The 22,239-nt window shown below is 35.7% G+C and overlaps 1 protein-coding gene and 1 long non-coding RNA gene across 2 annotated transcripts in view; one reads left to right on the top strand and one right to left on the bottom strand.

Moving 5' to 3' along the window:
• LOC138910616 (uncharacterized) overlaps positions 1–22,239 on the top strand; it is a 204,624-nt gene that overhangs the window by 109,877 nt on the left and 72,508 nt on the right. The window lies entirely within an intron of this gene.
• On the bottom strand, positions 1,074–10,043 carry LOC104091230 (mitogen-activated protein kinase 9-like). The gene is made up of 12 exons (XM_009596512.4): positions 9,860–10,043; positions 9,439–9,498; positions 7,896–8,304; positions 7,676–7,803; positions 7,346–7,405; positions 5,157–5,306; positions 4,905–5,060; positions 4,678–4,815; positions 4,511–4,584; positions 2,641–2,739; positions 2,237–2,552; positions 1,074–1,386 (listed from the first exon to the last, which is right to left on the bottom strand). The coding sequence occupies exons 2-12, from the start codon at positions 9,439–9,441 to the stop codon at positions 1,315–1,317; spliced, it is 1,605 nt and encodes a 534-aa protein (XP_009594807.1). The 5' UTR covers positions 9,442–9,498; positions 9,860–10,043; the 3' UTR covers positions 1,074–1,314.

Raw genomic sequence — 22,239 nt, 5'->3', positions numbered from 1 at the left:
ATTACTTTATCAAATTAGACATGTACGTGCCTAATTTGTACGCCTACGTACCATAAATGGAAGAATGCAATAAGAGAATTGTTTGATTTATTTAAGGTAAGATCTTAGTCGATTTTAAAATCCTAAATATTAGTATTTCTTACCTAGTTCAATAACAAAAAATTTAATAACCAAAAATTTGGTTGATTTTAAAGTCATAAATATTAGGAAATTAACTTAAATTATAATTTTGTCCAATGTAAAATCTATTTAAAATGGTAAAAAATGCGAACGATATTTCGCTAAGAGATTTCGTGCTTTTAATATGGTATAGATAAATAAATATAGAACTTGTGGTACAATTAGGTAACCACATTTACAACAGTAAAAACCTAAATTATAACAGCAAAATTATTATTATTATTATTCTATCAGTATTATCAAGGGAAGTTTCCAACCCAGAAAAGGGTACCAGAATTTCAAGACATCTCCTTTTTTCTCTCTTAGCTTTTAATTGAACATTGCTTTACCGGTCAAACCTTTCTATAACAGCCTCATTTGTTCCAATATTTTTTGGCTACTATAGTGAGGTATTGTTTTAGAAAATATATACAGTCAGACCTCTCTATAACAGCATACCTATATAACAACACTTCCCTATAAAAGCCAAGCTTTTTCGGAACCAATTTTTATGTTATGTTATAATATATGTTCTCTATAACAGCACTTCGCTATAACATCCAAAAATATTCGGAACAAACGAGGTTGTTATAGAGAGGTTTGACTGTATTAGTATAATATAACATACAAATCGGTTCCAAGAAAAACTTAGTTTTATAGTGAATTAACTGTTATATAGGGATATTGTTATAGAGAGGTATGATAGTAATATGTGAGCTATACAAACACATGAACTTGGGTGAAAGGAAATATATGACCAATTCCTAAGTGCTTGAACTAGACATAAGAGCCAATTTCTGTTTCTGTAAAACTGAGAAGTTCAATTCAGAACTTCTTCAGAAACAGATGATACTTAACAAGTTAACTTTCAACTGAAGAAAGAAGGGGAAAAGTGTGAACATACATCATAAAAGTAGCTCAATTAGTTATGCTCATTGCATCTGAACCACAGCACAAAAATACTAGAAAATGTTGTTACAGAAAAGAAAACAAATGGGATCGAACGAATTATGTAGTAACCATGTTATAGCTAAACTGTTTATCGTTCAAATTACAACCAACCATGATTCCAAAGGAGTACAAACGCAATTGCATTGCAATCAGTGTCACTTACCAGAAATATAGCAAAAACTTGTCCATCCAGAATAAAAATATTCAAGCATACAAAGCTGCTGGCTTGTTTGATGATCTACTTATCCCATTTTGATATGGCTTGCAGGTTGTATCCTGAGGGAAATGCAGGTATTACGGTAAAAGCAAATTCTACAGAGCGCTATTATCATGCGCACCTTTTATTCTCCCATATTTGCAATTTATGAGCAAAATACAACTGAAAAATACCACCTCCGGTCCATATTATCTGCCTTCTAAGGTTTAGCATATACAATAAGCAAAGACATTTAATAACTTTAATCATAAGAATATTTAGAAATGTTCATGTAGAAGCTCCTCTTTCATCTGCGGATAGACTTCTTTGGATCTTATCTTAAACTATCATTTATCTCTTAAGCGCCTCACTTAATTAAATCTACACTAATTAGAACAGTAAGAGTGGATTTGGAACCAAAAAGATTAATCAATGCTTCTCGTTTTGTTTAAAGCATCAAATATTCGTTTCTTGGGGCACAATGGAGTACTATCAAAGGAAAAAAATATACACAAGATTTTAATCCATCTGCCTAGCCTTCATCCTTCCCCATAAGGAGAAGAGGGGGTTTGGTGTGTGTGTGTGTTGTGGGGGGGGGGGGGGGGGGGAGGGGGGGGGCAAGTAGGATATTTAACAAGTTAAAAAATAAATAGGAGCATTTCAAATATCAATTTTCAAGTCGAGCTTTGAAGAGCTCGCATTTTTCTTATGTATTGTTCGTTCAAACAAAGAAAAATAATAGAAGTCTTTTCTATTTGGAAGTGTGTTAGGTATAATTCCTATACTTTGGCTGAGTTATTCGTAACTGCGTATTTACAACACATGCTTTAAAAGTTCAATTAATTTAGATTGAGGCACAGTTGAATGATTAATTGATTTTTTTTTTTTTTTTTTTTGAAAGTTATAGTATACAGATCAGAAAACACTTACCTCGCAATCCCATATGGCCCCAACACATTTGGAAAAACTAATACTAGAACTTCTTAGCATGCAACGTTCGGTATTCTTTGGTGTACAATGGCCAGTCTCCCTATGACCTTCAACTGTATTAGCAGTGTCCAATTTCTTTGGTGTACAATGGCTAGTCTCTCTTTGACCTTCGACTGTATTAGCAGCATCCATTTTCTTGACCTTAGGGGAACTCGGGGGGCTTGGAAGGCATCTATGAGCCACAGCAGCTACAACTTGCCTTTCAAAATCACTATTCTTGTCAGTTTCCTCATCTATTGAAGCACAGACTCGCTCTCTGCATAATTTATGAGGCTATTCAGGTAAGACAGATTCATTAAACTATTTACTATATAAAACAGAAGAGAACATCAAGGACATTTCACCTGGGCAAGGAGGCATATCGTCTTGGAAAGAGAGTACTTCCACCTCTACCACTGTGTCCCTCGAGATGGTCAAATTGTTGTTTGAAGCAATCAACCCCGCTAAAAATGTAGTTTTTCAATTAGCATAATAATTCAATATGAAAGGCAGTGCAATCACCAGAAACAGGGAGGACTTCAGAAGCAAAAAGTAGGCGAATTGTGAGAAGACTTCTAAGTAAAAGGAGAAAGCACAGGAAACCTCAGATATTTAAGTCCCGTGATTCCTGTTTTCGAGAAGGATTTAGGTCCCATGATTCTGAAGGTAAGTACTATGAATCACTTCACTATCCTTGTTAGACTTGATTAACCCTTTCCCCTAGACTAAGTAATGCATAAACAAATTACTTGATTTGTCCATCACTCCTTTTAAGTATTAAAAGTCAGATCATGATAGCGATACCCAAAAAATGTAGCAGCTTTACAAATGTCAGTGGACAAACATTATTGTTACCTCCAAAAGTAAAGCAAATTTCATTATTGAATTGATTGATCTTGCCAAATGACCAGTCATCTTTGAAACTCAACTAGGATAGAAATTCTATGGTCAACCTCAAGAGGTTCTTTAGTCAAACTCTTCAAAAAGAGAAAGAAGCTATTTCCTTTCAGATCATGACTAAGGTATAATCACCATATTTACTGGTACAAATCTTTAGGAGAAATTACCTTAAAATGGTAACCAATAGTCTTACACATAGTATATTGTCGTCCTAACTCCCAACTGTTTCAGACTATACTCAAGTAAGGGTTTAACAACTTAAGTAACAGTTTTTACATGCATACAAGGTATGCAGATGTGATTAAATGCAGGCTATGCTTGATGTTGATCATAGAAAAGGTTGGTAATGCACCCCTAATTGGAAAAGATATGTGTTATGTGCTTTGGATCCAAGGAATGATAGAATTTGGGATTCATTCCCAAATTCGCATTTGCTCATCAGCGAAGCTTCATTGTGCCAAAACAACTTGTAGATGTAGCAGTAGATGGCAGATGCTACAATAGCTGAAACTCTATCAGTGTTAAAAACTAAAAATACACAGTTTCAAGCATGAATCTTTGGTCTACGGCCTATATCACTTGCAGATATGGCAATTCACTGGATATATAAGGGGAAAGATCACATCCTTACCACGATTTGTGTAAGTGATAACTCGATCACTATCCAGTACTTTAATTATCTGCAATGGCAGTATTCTAATAACTTCATTTTATGCAATGACATTATTAGCCATTCATTCAACACGCTGAATATTTTTCTCTAACGAGTCACAATTATTCCATAAGTCCATTCCATCTACATATCACAACAAAAGGTCAAACCTTGTGCCGAATGAAATCAGAATCTAGAAACACTTGTGACTCTCATTAGCAGCAGATTTCTCCTTTCGTATCACCATGAAGTATCCATTAATCAGATTATATGCATCAAGCATCAGGTGGATATGAATTGCCAATGTAAGAATAACATGTTAAGTTTGCAAATGAAGAATAAATTTTATATGAGAACATTAGTACGCAATGATGCAGACTGAAGGATATGAAAGTAGAATCATTGACTTCTAATATAGGTCTGTCAGTCCTTCTCCTAAAAGGTTCAACTAAGTTTTAATTGGAAGTACAAATACACAGATCATGAATTTCTAGTTAATGCATAATAGCATATAGGTGTTACAATAAGTTTAGAGGAAACTGTTTTTTTAGGTGGGGTGGGGGGTGGACACAAATTTCACCAAGACTATGATGAAATGAGTTAAATCATCAGAAAAAATGGTGTTCGAGCCATAGCTAGCAAGAAATTAATATATACTATTTAGAGAAAAAAGTTTGCAGTACCTTGGATACATAAAGTGAGTGTGATCATTGCCATGAAGATACTCCTTCAGCATCTGAGGGTGATATTCCAGAATCTGTGCAGTTGAGAACAATGTACGCTGTTAAGTAGTAGAAGAAGGTGCAAATGAAGGTCAAGAAAAGATGAGATTGATTGTTAACTCATATACCTCCCGGTAGATGAGCTCTCTAATATCCTCTTTTCCAAGTTTTCTTCGATCAAAGTCGAACTCAAATTTCGAAATAGTCTGAGATGATGGTTCCTGTTCCTTGTTTGCCAAACCACGGAAATATGGATGTGCTAGCGCCTGAGGGGATTAATGAATTGCTAGTATTAGGACAAGATAAGTAATATACAAACTAAAAACAAATGCTTAATGACACTGTTACATCCTACCTCTTCAGCAGAAGGGCGATCTTTTGGATCAAATGCAATCAAACGCTCAAGTAACCTTAGAGCTAGTGGATCAATGTGCGGGAATTTCTCTGAGAGAGGGATAGGTGCCTTCCTCTTCATGCTGCTTAAATATCTCCTTGCTTTTTCATTTTTAATCTGCAGATATCAGGAAAATTGGAAACAAAATATATTCAAGATTTGTTACTAGATAATATGTTTATCAACTGTAACAGATGGATAGAAAGAACAAACCCTTGAAATGGCTTCAGTGGACGGCGAACCAAGTAAATCAGTTATGACATCCAATTGGTGAACCGCATTCTTCCCCGGAAATAATGGTTTTCCTGTAAGCATTTCTGCAAATATACATCCTATACTCCAGATATCAACTGCTGGGGTGTACTGCAATTAAGTCTTTTGTCTTAGAATTTGTACAAATTTCTGAAAGATCGTTTGCAATAATAAAGTTATCACAAGTGTAAAACAATGATGGCTTACCCACCATCTCCTTAGGCATATGTTAAGTTCAAATTAGACCACCAAAACCTAATGCTCGTCGGCACAGTCTAACCATGATTAAAATCTTGTCAAGTGTGCTATCCACCAGTACAGTTTTCATAAAAACTGATCTTTTCCCTTTGCTTGGAAGAGTAAACTTGTCAAAAACACAGAAAAGCATATAAAAGAGGATATTTCCATTCCAATCTCCCAAGGTCACACTTTCCAATGAGCCTAGCTTCCTATTTCCTCTCTCCCTACGTTCACAAAATTTCCGCTTTGGGAGATCCCAAAATTTTGACATACTTAAATTAATAGGTGTTCTATATGATTGTTATTTCTTTTAAGCAATTCAAATTAATCAATGATGTGATATTCTCCATCAGACCACTCTGTCAACTATGTCCTTAAATGGGTAAAAACAATCAAGTAGAAACAGGGCAATTCTAAGGGATTAAAGCAGTACCAATATCAACAAACTTAAGCAGTAAGCATCACATTTGATAGAACTAAAGAGACAGAATTTTTGTTTTATCAATAAGTGTCTAACTTTCCAGAATTTTGTTCGTTTGAAGAGGACGAATGAACACTAAAGTCTAAAATTATTCACTTTATTTCTCTATCAACCAATGCTAGCAATAGAAAACTGAGAGATGAAACTGATACAAGGTAGAGTGGGTATGTCTGTGACCTACAAATTTGGATATGGTAGACAGATACTACTACCAACTAAGTTGCTCGGACACGGGTGCGGGTATCCGACATCTAAAGGTCGGATCCTTCGAGATGTAAATTCTAAGATTCGGGGATATGGATCCTAGTACCGATACGGGTGCGGGGATCCGGCTAAAAATAATTCAAAAATATAAAAATATCTCTAAATTATGAGAAATTTTGTGGAATACTTATGTATAGCATGTAAAGTGTGGATTTCTTTTTTATTTTCAAGTTGTAAATAAGTAAAGGATTGATTTCCTAGATAAAATATGTTATTTTCTTCAAATTTACCCTAGTTTTGGTTTTGATTTCGGGAATCAAGTTGTATCTCGTCTCGAATTTTTTCGTCCGCGGTGGTCAAAGCACCAAAAATTGTTTGACCAGATCCGGTACGGATCCCATACCCACACCCATACTAGTGTCGTGTCGACACGGGTGCGGCATCTAAACTGCCATGTCGGAGCAACTTAGACTACCAATTAATATAGAGATATAAAAGAGAGGCAAAGACATCAAGAGATTCCTACTTGACCAAGAAGTTTGCAACTCTTCTTTTTATAGTAGTCCTGCATCCCCCATCAGTTTACGGAAAAGATAAAAATGAAAAGCATTGAACTACCTACATGCTATTCAGAGGTGAATCATTAAAAACAGTGAGGAGAGAGGATCTCTTTTTTCATAACCAGAGAGTTACAGCCTCACATCTACTATTATGGACAAACTATAAAATATATATCATTTTGGTCTCTGCAAATAGCAATTGCTAGGTAACATAACAGTAAAACCCTGGATGTCTTCATATCATTTTTGCTTAGAGAACATAAAATCGAGTATAACATCAGAAAATAGAGTAAGAGGAAGCATTGGATAAAAGTATTTTGCCTTAAACAGTTGAAAAGGGATTTCTATAATGGTATGGCATCTTGATGCATCAATTCCAACAATTAAGTGAACATTACACTCTCAAAATGACTTAACATAAAATAACAGACTTAAAAATGAAGATTGCAAACAAGAAATGAGGAAGCTAAGGAACAATGACACTAGTTCATTAGATGATGAACATTGGAAAGCAAAATCCCATGCTAAGTAAAGAAGTTTCACAATATGAAATTTAAGTTTCCAATTTTAACATAAGAACACGCACCTGTAGCAATCAGATGTATACAGAGTGACAAATAAATGTATAGAAACATGCATATTTACCTGTATAAAATCATACTTACTTTGGAGAAAAAGGAACCACAAAGTTCTGGAGCACGGTACCAACGAGTTGCCACGTAATCCTTTAGAGAAAAAGCATGAAGCATTTTACTTGGAATTACAGGGGTAACAAATTAACAACTTAAAGAACTGTGTTGGTTAATAATTTTCTATATTATAGTGATGTACAGAAAAGAAGAGAGAAGAGCATTCCATCTTTGAAAGCACAAAGAATCGGGCACTTCTATCACAGGTTACTGACTTAACACTTCACTGTCAGACTCAAATATTTTGAGTGGCTATTTAAGTAAAGATAGACAAAGAAAACGTTAGAGTAGAGAGATGAAGCATACAGTCCAGAAAACAGCAGATGGGGTATCGCCAAGTGATACCCGAGCAAGCCCAAAATCACAAATTTTCAGCTTGCAATCTGCATTTGCTAGAATGTTCTTTGGCTTCAAATCTCGATGGAACACGTTTGCTGTTAAATCAACAAATGTGAGAATGAGTCATCATATGTAAAAAGAGAAAAGGTCTTCAATTTACCAGAAAACAGAAAGAGAAAATCACAACCTGTATGCATATACTTTAAACCTCGAAGAAGCTGATACATAAAGAATTGATAATGTTCAGGAGTGAGACTGTCATTTGCTTTAATTACATGTTGAAGGTCACATTCCATCAACTCAAAGACAACATATATATCCTTGAATTCCCTCGGACATGGAGGCAACAATATATGCTTTATTTCTACAATATCTGGGTGCCGAAGCAACCGAAGGAGCTTTATTTCTCTAAGGATGCGGGTGGCTTCCGAAGCATGCTCAAAAACATCATTGATCTTCTTTATTGCTACCTTTTCTCCGGTATGAGTATCAATTGCTGCTGCAACAACTCCATAACTTCCCTTTCCAACAACCTCTTGGATTTCATATTGATGGGCTTCACCATATTCAGTGAAGAATTCTTTGAAATCCATCACCTGCGATATTATGAGATACTATTAGAGTCTAAGTTGCTCGGAATCGCGTGCGGGCGTCCGATATGGGTGCGGATCTAGAAGTGGGATCCTTCATGATCTAAATTTTGAGATTTGGGGGTATGGATTCAGGTATGGTTACGGGTGCGCGGATTCGGCTAAAAATATTCAAATATCTAAAAATAGAGTTATAAAATTTGTCTAAATTATGAGAGATTATGTGAAAAACTTACAAGGTATTGACATAACAATTTCTATATACAAGGTGTTCCATTTACTTCACTTTCTCTGTAGCTTTTGTTTTGATTTAAGAAATCATTTTATATGTCCGGAATTTCTCCATCGAGTTTGGTCAAAGTACCATAAATCGGTTGACCAGATCCGGTGGATCCCACACCACACCCACGTCGTGTCGACACAGGTGAGCAACTTAGATTAGAATTCCTCTTTAGACAAACAGGCAAGGTCCATAAAAGATGCAGAAGGATATCAATATCTCACACTTTCTGTATAACTATAAAAATAAGTCTGGAGCGAAATCTTCTCTTTTTCCTCTTGTAACTATGATCTAAATGCCAAGCTCTACCCCACACATTAAACAACATATATTTTTGCAGTGCAACAAATCTAATTTTACAGTATATTCTTACACTGTGTCACAAAAGTACATGGAACAGATAGAAGCTAAGGATATGACATGGATCGTAGGAGCATTCCGGATACAAAACCAGGTGCTATGCTAAAAAAATAACTGAGTTCAGGATTTAGAGATTGAGCCGAGGGTCTATCGGAAACAACTTCTCTATCTTTATAAGGTAGGGGTAAGTTCTGCGTACACACTACCCTCCCCAGACCCCATTTATGGGAATACACTGGGGTTTTTGTTGTTGTTTGTAGTTCAGGATTTAGAGAACATGAAAGTAAACTAGCTTCTGATATGAATGGAACCTTTTAAGGAATTTAGAGAACTTTTGGGGAATTCATGTGTATGGATAGCGAGTGAACAAATGCGACTTCAGTAGCTACATTGATACACTACAAATCAATTCAAACATATCCTCCTCGCTTCGGCACCCCCAACCAACAAGAAAAAGAAAGAAAAACTAAATGATGACGAAGAAGAATAAGAAAAGTTACCATTGTTTTGGTACTTAGACTTGTAAAGAAGATGGATGCCGTTTAAATCACTTTCAAGACCTGCAATGCATCAAATGAAATTAAGAACTAAATAACAATTAAGTACTCCAGTTGCTAATTACTCACTGATTAAAAAACCTGAGTGCTAATACAACAGATATCTCTAAATATCAGCTAATTAATCTTTTTAATGAGCAAAAATTCCAACCATAAACATTTCTATTTTATTCAACCACATTCCAAATATTCAGAATATAGTCAACAAGAAAATAAAACTAGAATCATGAATCAAATGATACCTCTGTAAATCATCCAACTGCATTAAAAATGAACAAGTAATTCTAATATATATACACATAAATCAAAACAAAATTAACAAGCAAAAACATAGAAAGATTAGATCTTGAATGAAAGAATTCACCTCTATAATAGGTCTCTGAAGAGAGCTAAAAACAGCTTATTAATTTGATACTCCTTTTCCAAGTTCCAAGCTTTAAGGGATTGACAATTATATATGTATTACTTATAATTCCAGGAAAAGGTACAAGTCTACAGAAATGAACAGGTAAAACCAACCCCAGTTGAAAACGTTTTATATTTATGGCAAGTTGATTAAAGAAATATTAAAAATAAAAGTTGAAGAAAAAGCCAAGATTGAATATGTCAGCTGTCTTTATCAAAAATCTTTCCCCACTAGCTGCTTTTTTAAAAGAAAAGAAATAAATAAATGGGCTTTAGAGTGAGGGGAGGAGGTGTTTAGATTTAAATTAAAAAAACATGGGGAGAAATAAACAACGAAATGGGCGTACATACATCGTTCACCACCCAATCCAGCATATAAATACGTAGTGATGTTTTGGTTGAACGGATAAAGGATATTACTTCCGTAATAAAATACGTATTTTGTGTTTGATTAAATTATTAATTTTAGAATTATTTATACAATCAGAGTTCAATTGTAGAATATACAAAGTTGGACCGAGGATATCTCATGGATTAACTATTTTATATTTTATATGGGATAAGCTAATTCAACAGTTTTGTATAAAAAAAGATGGGCAAATATATAGACGGCCCTTTAAACTTGGCTCCAGTTTTCATTTTGACACATTAATTTAGCGTTTTTTCTATTGAACACTTTAATTCTATTTTGGTGTATACCATTTAAACACAACACATGTCCGGCCAAAGGAGCGTTATGTCCTCACATGATAAACGCGTGAATGTTATTAATATTTGCTTAGGTGGATATTCTAACGGTAAAAATAAAATATACCCGTTAGACCCACTTTAAAATACCCGATTTTCCCATTTTTTCTCTCAAGAATGCCCTAAATCCTCTTTCGTCTTCTTCCCTTGCAAATTCGTCATTTCCCCCTTCTACTGAAGCTTAGGTGACCAAGCTTGAATCTTGATCTGATTTCTTCCTCATCTTTCTCGTTTATCAGTTCCATATCACAAAAATCAATAACTTCTCGCAATGGAATAAAAATTTGCCATTGTGGATTTAATGCGCCACTGACTATATCATGGTCATCTGCAAATCCAGGTCGCCGATTTTATAGTTTTATATTGGTAAGTCGATCGTATTGTTTTTGTTAGACCCTTGAATTTCTTAATAAAGAAATTTGTTTTTAATTTTTTTTTGCCGCATTTCTTTTTGAATTTTGTAGGGTCGAGGTGGCTGCAAATATTTCAGATGGCATGATGATGAAATGCCTGACCAAGCTAAGAGGGTTATACGGGGTCTGTTGAAGAGAGTCGAAAGAACTAAGAAAACAGTTGCGCGGTTGAAGTGGTTATTTGTTGTGGTGGTGGTGCTGTTTCTATGGATTTGGCTTTGGTGATGCTGGTGGTTTGAAGAACAATGCAGTATTTTTATGATATGCTGGTGTTAATAGTGTTGTAGTTGCTGCTATTAGTTCAAGAAAAATGTAATATGTTGGAAGTAGGTACTAGGAATTTGGCCTTTTGTTAATGTACACTATCTTGTTATGAATGAAATGAAAATGACCAATTTTTAATGCAAATTTAAGTTCAGCTGCACTCCCATAATGTGTTATGAATGAAATGCAAATTCATATTTATGAATTGAAAACATAACTGCCTAAACATTCCATTGCATAATGTGATGGACTAACATTACATCCAAGCTCAAAAATAAAGCATTATTTTGGTCTATAAATTACAAAAAAACAGAGCATTATTTTCTCAAATATATAACTGCCCAAACTAGTAAACTCTAATAGAGCATAACTTCCTAAACAAAAAACTGGTAGTGACATCTTAGATAACATAAATAAAAACTGGTCTGCTTCACAGTATAGATGCAGCTGAACTTGTTTGACTTGAAGAACCTTTTTTCCTTGCTGCACTTATTTGCTGAAGTTGTGAACTTGTCACTGCATTTCTTCCTTTAAACTTCAATTCGGGGGGCTTAAATTCAATGTCTATGTTAGTTGCAGATATATCCTTGAATGTCTCACCTGATATGACTCTCTTAGATGATATACCAGGCTGTAAAATATAATGAATTAGTAAAAAATAAAACAATTCCAGCCCACAAAACTGCATTATAATAAACTATACACCCTTACATTCAGGATAGTAGTTCCAGTCATAATGTCAGTGAAAATCCTAAAACCAGTATGCCTTGGCCTTTTATGTCCAATGGTTGCTGCATTAGTCGAGCCTCCTCCTAGTATAGTTCCTCTTCTTTTTCCCCTACATAGTCCATGGCCTCTTCTTCTTCCTCTTCCTCTTCCTCTTCCTCTACCAATCCCAGTTGATTGGTTGTTGCTTTGTCTTTTGACAACACTTGTATCTTCACATATAGAGGATGGATTGCTTTGTTGAGATGGTATTTCCTGAGATGATCTTGGTGGAGGTGGTGGCATATTTTGACTTTGTTGAGTAGCACTTCTTGGAACATGCTGACAGAAGTAAAAGAAAAGAATATCAGAATTGTAAAAAAAGAATGTAAAAGACAGAATTACAAATATCAGAACTTACCCCTTTCCTGCATCCAGATTTGTTGTGTCCAGTTTGTTGGCAGTTTGAACAAGTCATCTTTACCCCTTTCTTTGATAGTTTACCATGTTTTTTTCTTGGTTCATCCTTGGCTTTTCTCCTATATCTCTTTGGTCTACCTGGCATAGGTTTAGGTTCCGGGGGCTCTATAGATGGATTTGTTGAATCCGGCCACATCTTCATATTGGGAATTGGTTGAATGAAATGCTAGTAAGCTTTAAGAAAAGTTTTCTTCCTATACCAGTGGGCAACATAATCATCTGGGTCCATTTCTGTATCATAGAATGCACACACTGCATGTTGACATGGAATGCCCCTCAACATCCATGATCTACAAGTACATGTCATGGTCCTAAAATCAACAATGAATCTGTACACACCTTCATCAACTTCAAACCCATGTTCTGCATTCCAAATAACCTTACACCTCCTAGAAAGGGTTTTGTTCTCTTCCAGTATCATCCTAGCCATTGGTGCAATGTCAGTAACCCAAGTCTCAGCAAACCTCCTCATTTCAATGGTCATATTCATGGTTTTATGTCTAATTTCTTCCAACATAGTTATAACAGACTTGTGCCTAGGACATACAATCCAAGAATTGAATGTTTCACACATGTTATTCTCAATGACATCGCACTTTGAATCTTCTCTAAAGTATGCCCTACACCAATACTCTTTATCATACTTCAACAAGTTTTCACATATCTTATAACCAAGCTTATTCATTGCTTCCAGTTCTTCCTTGAATTTTACTTCATAAGATGCTTTGGCATATCTCCAGAATTATTTCCTCCTTTCTTCACCTCTCCAGTTCTTGGACCAGTTAGACCAAATGTGTCTAGCACACATTCTGTGTTCTGCCATTGGTAGTAATTCTCTTATAGTTGGTACTAGTCCCTACAAAAAAATAGTAATAACTGTTAGTGGACAGTATATATAAAGCAGGAAAAATAAAAATTAAAAGTTGATTGTAACTTTACCTTTTGCATATCTGACATAACAGTTAAGCCAACACCATCTCCCAACTGTAAATCTGCAAACAAATATGTGATGAACTTGCTCCAGGAGTGTTTTGTCTCTTGATCAACTACAGCCCATGCAATAGGAAACATTTGATTGTTCCCATTTCTACCAGCTGCAACAAGTAACTCACCCTTGCAGATTCCCTTTAGAAAACATCCATCAAATCCTATAATCCTTCTACACCCTTCTAACCATCCTTTTTTCAAAACATCTAAACATAGATAGAAGTAGACAAACAGATTCTTGTTAGGAATAGTCTCACTATCTGTTCTGATCCAGCATGAACTCCCAGGATTTGTTTGCTTAATAATATCAGCATAATCAGCAAGTCTGTTAAATTCCATCCTCCAGCCACCCATGAATTGACTTATCACCCTACACTCCTTCCAACATACAAACCAAACTTATCTCTGACCAAATCCTGAATCTCCCCACAACTTAATATCTGGCTGGAAAATAATCCTATCTTTATACTTATTGGCAATGTACTTAGAAGTACATAATTTGTTCTTATTTTTGGTGTTGCACTTATGAGCTGGATGATACTTCTTCACAGTAAAGTCACATGAATCTCCATAATTGCTTGCATACAATTCCCAGTTACACTTGGCTCCTTTACACTTACCTCTAACCCTATCCTTTTCATTAGGCCTAATTGTTAGTTGCACTTTGTTCTCCACAGCATATGAGACTACTACTTTTCTAAACTCTACAGCATTTTCAAATGCCATACCAAGCTCAAAAATAGCAAGGTAACAGTCAGGGTCAAACCTTACCTTTTTGAGGTAAGTCAATACCTCGTTCAGCTAAAACATCTAACTCATCTGTGCTATCATCACTTCCAATATCAGAACTGGTGTAGTAGTCTCCATCCCCTCCTAATTTTCCAGCAAACCTGTCCTCCTTAAATGGTCTGCCAATATCCTCAAAGCCTTTATCTATTCCAGCTTCTCCCAGAATAATCTCTTCAGTTGGAGTAGGTTTCTTTCTTTGTTTCTTCTGTTTTTTCTTCTTTCTTCTTTCATGCCTTAATGAAGTGAGCTCTTCATTCACATCACTATCATCTTCATCAGGAATGTTATCTAATTCAGACTCACTACTTGACAGATCTGATGCCAAACTAGCATCTATGTTTGTTGTATCTTCAGCCCCTTGTAAATTCTCACCTGCAACCACAACATCAGCTAAATTTTTCTCAGGCATAGATATGTTATTTGCAGCATTTTCTTGGACATTTATATCCTCTATAACAGTAGATGTTGCCCTAACCTCTTTATTTAATATATTTTTACTTGGTTCAACAACTTCTGGCCCACATAAAAGGCCACATGGGACAGTCTCATCAAGCAACACAGGCTCATTAACTACATGCTTAATATACAAATCTAAATGATCAAGATGATTAAGGTGACAAACTATATTATACAGTTGTTCATCATTTTCAATCAAGACAACGTCATTAGATTTAGGATTAATTAAATAAAAACCCTCTACCTCAACATAACTCATATCCTTTGTGTAGGACAGAAGCTCAAAAAGAGAAAAGTGGTCCTTGTCTATCATGTGACGATCCTTACCCCTCTTTCCTACATATCTCAGGACAGGATCCTTGACAATATGTCCACCATGGTGAAAATCAACAAGAATATATTCGTCTGCAGACATGTCTAGACCCTCAAAACTTCAGTCACGACCAGCTCCAGTTACGACCAACTCCACTCACCGCCACGGTCAAAAAAAGCAAATGATTACCCGTATTAGTAATATAATGGCCAAATAGTTGACAGACAGTTGAATCTAACTCAAAATCATGAAGATTCCACCGGGAATCGGTCTCAATGTAGTTTATTAGGGTTTATTAGGCTAAAGAAAGGGGATTTTGGGCGGAAGATTGATTAAGTGAGGCGAGGTATGTGGGTAAGGTAAAAACAAAATTTTTTATCCGACCTAGATAAATAAATACGTGTCAGACTATTTTTGGTATGTTATTCCACGTGGGAAGCGTTTAAAAACACGCGCTTAAGTTTTTATAGCCCGGTCATGCATTGTGTTTAAATGGTATAGTCCAAAGTACAGTTAAAGTGTTCAATAGAAAAAGAGCTAAGTTAAGGTGTCAAAATAGAAATTGGAGCCAAGTTTAAGGGGCCGTATACCTATTTGGCCAAAAAAAATCTACCATTAGCTAATACTCATAACTAAGTACAAGATAAATACAATCTCATATTCTATCCCATGATTCTTGTACCGGTAACCAAATGATCCTTAATTGAGGTATTTTTATAAGATGTTCGGTGTGAGATAATATTCGAATTTACTAATTTCAAGATAAAACACTAAAATGACAAAGACGCTCTCCTCGAAAACTCTTCTGTTAAAGTTTTATAAAGAGAGTCAAGGTTAAACTTAACATATAGAATTATCCCAATTTATAAAATAAAAAAAAAATGCCCATTTTATATTATAGTTAGTATGTCTTATTTTTAGTCAATAAAATGAGTGAGAATCATAAGCTCTTACGTTCAAATTCTAGCAGAATAAAAAATACTAAGTTATTTTTTTTTCATTTATTCAAGTCTTGGGGGATAAAGTTATCTTGTATCTATTAATAGTGGGAAGTGACAGGTATTCCGTAAAATTAATCAAGGTACGAACACGACGATTATTAAAAAAGTAATAAATTTAGATCTATTAATTAATTTTATTTTTACATATTAAAATTTCAACAATTTAAATTTAGTAGTTATAACTTATTACAAACCAAACGATCCGGGGGCACCTATATTTTTATTTATCAAAAAAATCGAAAAAATAAATAAAAATGGAAAATTGATGAATAATGAAAGAATAGAATCCGATGCATGGCTTAAACTAGAAGACAAGAGTTGTAAATTGAATGTGTAAACAGTGGAACCTCCGACACCTTAAATTGCGAGCCTTATCTTATCTCCCCCTTTTTATCTGTGTTCACAATCACACCTAAAGTTAAGTGTATTAAGCTCTCATTATATATGTGGTTCGAAAAAAGATCGGATCATAAAATTCTATCGTATGCAATTTTATCCTGTATTTATATAAGAGGCTATTTTCACAGCTCAAACCCGTAACCTCCTGGTCACATAACAACAACTTTATCAGTTACGCCAACATTCTCCCCTTTGTCCACAACCACAACTTCCCCAAAATAACGAGTTGTTGAATCAACTGACCTAAGCTTAAGCTCCTCTAGTTCTGGAAATAATATGCTTTGTTTCTATTTAAACTAGGTAATTTGATCCGATATAAAGTTTTTAAAAAAAATTTTAAAACTTGTGATTTTAAAAAATTAAGGGATATAAGTTTTGTGGAACCATGATATTTGTGTGGTTATAAAAGTTTCTCATTAATGATAAAATGGATAAAATAAAAAGTTTAAAGTTAAATTATTTCGAATTGTAGAAATATATTATTTTTTTATAAACGGACTAATAAGAAATGCGTGTCATTTAAATTGAAACACATGGAGTATAAGGAAGGAGAAAGGAAAGTCTGCTAATCTTAAGAATAACGCGTCAAATACAATTTTTGTATTAATAACCTATAGAATAGGCAGATCAACCGCAGCCATTACAGTGATATATGCAAGTTGGTATTATGATTAATAATTTTAAGTTTTATGCACTTAAAAAATGTTTAGCCAATCATATTAATTAAACATCCATAACAACATAGTAACTCTTTTCTTTTTCTTATCCATCTGGTATTCCAAAATTATTGGTTAAACTAATTAAAATTAGTGCCGCGTAAGATTTATTTGAGAGGGAAGTACTCACTATCAAGGGTTTCTCCATTTTCAGAGCTCAAATCAGAAACATGATTAAGGATAAAAGGTTTTTTGTCCATCCCACTATACTCCTTGTGATAACTGAGTAATTCTTTATAAAGTTATTGAATGAAAACTTGAGAAAAATAGTAAGGTACGTATTATAACTAATTAAATTACAATAATATATACTAAAAATAATAATAGTACTTATAAGTTAAATTATTTTAGTTGGTAAGTAGAATTACGTCTTCAAATCTAGCAAAATTTGTAAATAATTGAATAATAAAGCCAAAATTTTGTCAATCCGATCAAACTTATAAATACTTTAGCAAGATAGATAAAATAAAAATTGTACTAAAGTTATGCCAAGCCAATATGACTTGTGAACAAGGCAAATGTCGCCAATAATCTGATAAGATTTATGAATAGTTTAACAAAATATGTAGATTGAAATTATTATGCTTCGTCGGTATAGCTTGTGAGTTGTGAGAGGATATGATTTTTATTTTTGCTAGCAGATATGAATCTAGGATTTAAATTTTATGGGTAACTTTTAAAGTTATTTGTATTGAATTAATTATATTTTTAAAGTTATTAATTCATATTTACTATTTGTTGTAATTTTAGTAGATTTCTATACGTAAAATTATGCTCCATATCAAAAATTATGAATTCAATTGAGTCTGTCATGTAATGCTACATCCGCCCCTACTTGGTACTGTAACACCGAGGTTAGTTTTGCATAAATTTTTTAAACGGAGACAAAGATTAAATTGCGGACACAAATCATCCTATTCGTGCAAATCTCCTAAAATTAAATATATTAGTAACCATTATACTTTAAATGGATAATTTCTATATAAGAGAAAGAGATACAAGAGAATTCTCAATATCTATTGCATTAAGATGTGGGGATACTTTCATAGAGTTCTCCAGTTGACAGCTATATTGAGTTCAGATGCAGATGAAAGGTCGAATTCTCAACTTGATATCGGTAAGAAGCCTACAAAAAATGTGTTTTTCTATTTTGTTTTTTCTCTCGGTGTTCAGAATTCATTTCGGAATCCTGATTAATCCTGAATCGTGCCGCATAAAGTCATACATTGGGGTATTATTACTTTTAATCCGTACCAGAAACTATTTACATCTGATAATCGAAAAAGTGTATAAAATTTGTATAATTTTTATATATAACATACATAATGTGTATATATATATATACAAAAAAATACAATTTCTTTTTACATTTTTCGGCTATTATTTTTACACAGTATTATTTTTGCGTCAATTAAAAGGGTCTCGAACCTAAAACCTATAATTAAGTGTATAAAAATTCTATTCATTCCAATATTACCCTAGCGTAGTTAAAAAAATGGGTTCACTACATCTAATCTCATGCTATTGGGACCAAGTTTCCTAAAATGCTAAGCCTAGTTGAGCGAAGTATGGTAATCTCTACACTATCTAGTGGAGCCTGGCCTAGAATTTTTTTTTTCTAAAGTCAAATCGAGCTCGAGATAAATTTTTGACGTTTATTCTTCTGCATGCGATTACACCTTTAAAAATATGAAATTCATAATAAATTGTTTGATTAAGAAGAACATATATATTAAGAAACTATCGAATTAAATGCAATTAATTAATTGTTTACCCGAAAAATGGATAGAGTTGAATTTATACGCAGTTCTGAGTATATGTGGCGTAACTTGACACAAAATGTAAGAATCAATAGAAATGTAAATATAGATTGGAGAGAATGCGAAATAGGTAAGGTTATCAGGAATAAAGAGTCTTGGGATTCAACAAATAGAATCAATGTAAAAAATCTGAATGAACAATTCTTTACTATACAAGAATATAACACTTTTATTACAATGTAAGCCTAAAAAACTTGTCCTACAGAAATAGTAACCAAGCCCTTTTATAGTGGAAGGATTTGGCTCTAAGTATAATAAAATAAACATTCAGTGGAAGACCCATGATAAGTCAGCTTTTCCATAATTTCTGCCAAGATTCTCTCTAGTGAGATTGCAACGGCTTTTGTCTGCGAGCTCGATCTTGCTTAGAACCCTCGATTTTGGTTTGAGCTTGATTTCGGCTCGAACTCATGATCTTGGTTCGAGCCCGATCCTGGCTCGAGCCCTCGAATTGATTCGAGGTCAATGTCGGTTGGTATCTGGATTATCAGCATGGTAGATCTACTCTGCATCATGGTTTGATTTTGATTCGAGCTCGGTAATGATATCGAACTTGACACGGATCGGCCTCCCCAGGTTCGAGGATAGTTTGTTCCACCTTCGGGATCTCACTTTGATAAATAATCGTTTGAACTCGATCGAATGTGCTAAGGCCGAAACCTATTTCGACCGTATACAGATAGTCCCCTCGTTTCTCAGAAAGAATGTGGCGAGAAACGATATGATTTTTTAACAGCTCGATCGGATTATATCCTATCGTTTCCGTCGGGTTCGACCATAACGCATCTGGTAGTTGTCCCGTCGGTTTAGTCTTTCAAGGCATTTAACGCATGTCAAGCGGTGGTCGGCCACTGTTATATTGAACCGCCATCGCTTGGACCTATAAATAACCCTTTCTTTTATCTTTTACCATTTTTACATCTTCTATCTTTCAAATTTTCCAAGTTCTTCTTCGTGCTCTCCATCTTACCAATAAATCTGTGATTTCTTTCCGCAAAAATCCCTCTTTAATTCTACTAAATCTTTGTCCCTTTCTTCTACTCCCCACCTTTGAATTCTAAAATGGCGAAAACATCGCAAACCATTCCTCATAAAGAGAAAGCTTCATCTTTACAGTATGCCGCCGATGAGACACCGGCAGAACCACGGCCTGAGGAGTGTGTTCCCGGGGCGTGTGTCCTTACTTCATATTTTAAGGTCGATAAAGGTTCATCGGTTCCTGGCCGGTGTGAGCCTGTATCGAGGAACATGTGTTCGATAACCGAAAAGCACCTCGAACAGCTAAAGAAAGATTGCAATTGGGGTGAGAAAGAAATAATAATTCCTACGCCTGACGAAGATATCACTTCTTACGTGAAAGGGTTTTTGAATGTGTATACTTACCCTTTCACTTTGGGTCCCTTTGATTCCGTTATTATTGACTTCTGTCGACAATACCAAGTAACCCTAGGCCAGGTCCATCCCTCTTTGTGGCGGATCGTTATCCTGATCCGATATTTTGCGAGCAAGATCGAAGGGATGTCGTTCACCCTCGATCATCTTATCCGATTGTACCATCCTTGACTTTTTTGAGGGGGGTTAATAAAACTCCAGCGTCGGGCTACCAAGGCTCTGTTCTCGAGTATTGACAAGGACAAGGACCGGGGTTGGATGGGCAGGTTCGTTCGAGTAAGGACTTCGGACCTGATCCCGACGGAAAAGATGTCCTTTCCCGAGGAGTGGAATATAAAACGTAAGTGTAATCTTGCTGTTACTTCTATTTTCTTCTTTCATTTATTCTCTCATCGACACTCCCCCCCTTTTTTTTGATATAGCGGTTCCCTGGATGCCCGGAGCAATCCCCGATCTCAAGAACTGGGTACGAGCCCTTGTTTCGACCTCCACATACGCCGAGCGCTCATGGCGTGATTTGTCAAAGGGTCGGTGGGAGGCCAAAAATCACGGTAAACTCATTTCTCAGACTCTTTGATGATCCGAACGAGGTGGTTTTCAAAATATTTTATTAAGGTTTTCCATATGCAGGTTTGGGTAAAGACGCGGTTTTGAGAACCTTGTCCAATGAGGAGGAAATTTCGGCCTCTGTCCCAAAGCCGGTGAAGGAAAATAAAAGGAAAAGAGCCTCGGTTCCCAAAGATCCAAAACCAAAGAAGAGGACGGCTCTTGAGCCGAACAAGAATGTCATCCCTTTGACTGTGGAATCCGTTCAGCGTCTAAGGGATGAAGATGAAGAAGCAGAAGAAGAGAATGATGAGTTCGCGCTGGCGATCCGAACGAAGAGAACCACCGATGCATCGCTGGCTGGATCAATGATGCTCCATGAGGCTCTGCCTCGAACTGAAGGTATACCGGAGAAGGATTCGGGTATAGTCCCCGAACTATCGGATATCGAAGACGCATCTCATCGGAGTCAACCGACAGGGGATATGACCGAAGAGGCCCTCGAACCCCTTCGAACCGAGGAGGACACTTCAGGCGATTCATTTGGGGCAGTAGCAATCGAGGATTCGCCTACCTTTCTCGCCTTTTCCGCAGGGGTGATTCGGGAAGCTCAAGCTCTGGGAGCCCTCGATCTAGACAGGCCTCACGATGAAGAAGATCCCTTTCGTGACCTGTTTACCGGCATTGAGGATGTTGCCGGTGCTGGTGATGAATCGGATCTTTTTCACGGATTGCGGCAAGCTTTGAATCAGGTGAGCTTTTAAAATTATTTTGTCGGTACTATCTTTATGTTCATTTTTTGTTAACTCCGCTTCTTGTTTCTTTGTAGGCAGCGGCAGTTCATCCAGAACAATGTTCTCGATCCCAGAATGAGATGCATCGATACGCGGCCGACCTTCAACGGGCTACTGACGAAAGGAACTCTCTTAGACTTTCCCTAGGGCAGAGAGAAGATGAAATAAAAGGCCTCCGAGCTGAGCTGGCCAAGGCTTATCGAGATCAGACCGATTTGTCTGAGCAGGTAATGATGCTTTTGAAAGCCTATGGGCTTGATACCGGAACGATAGCTAACATTTCGGTCTCACAGCTGCAGCAAAAAATCGAGATGATCGGGAAGCTTTGTGAGGAGGTCGACGTGATAAGAACGGAGTCTTTGCGGTAGAAAGAAGGTATGGACCACTTTGCTGCGGAAAAAGAGATTGCTCGAGCCCAGTTATCATTGTCCGAAACCCAACTTCAGAAAATGAAGGATAAAGGCCTGGTTCAAGCAAGAAGAATTGAGGAGCTTGAGGCTCGGTTGGCCTTTGTACT

Source organism: Nicotiana tomentosiformis, chromosome 4 (assembly GCF_000390325.3).
Source record: "Nicotiana tomentosiformis chromosome 4, ASM39032v3, whole genome shotgun sequence".
NCBI lineage: Eukaryota > Viridiplantae > Streptophyta > Magnoliopsida > Solanales > Solanaceae > Nicotiana > Nicotiana tomentosiformis.
The sequence above is the reverse complement of the archived record's forward strand: the minus strand, read 5'-3'. Positions and strand labels throughout refer to the sequence as shown.

What these genes read in the sequence shown, in the direction of transcription:
- LOC104091230 (XM_009596512.4), bottom strand. An exon ending in CCACTGAAGCCATTTCAAGG is followed by an intron (nt 5,061 to 5,156) that starts GTTTGTTCTTTC and finishes TGATATCTGCAG; the next exon opens with ATTAAAAATGAAAAAGCAAG. An exon ending in GGGCCATATGGGATTGCGAG is followed by an intron (nt 1,387 to 2,236) that starts GTAAGTGTTTTC and finishes CATTTCCCTCAG; the next exon opens with GATACAACCTGCAAGCCATA.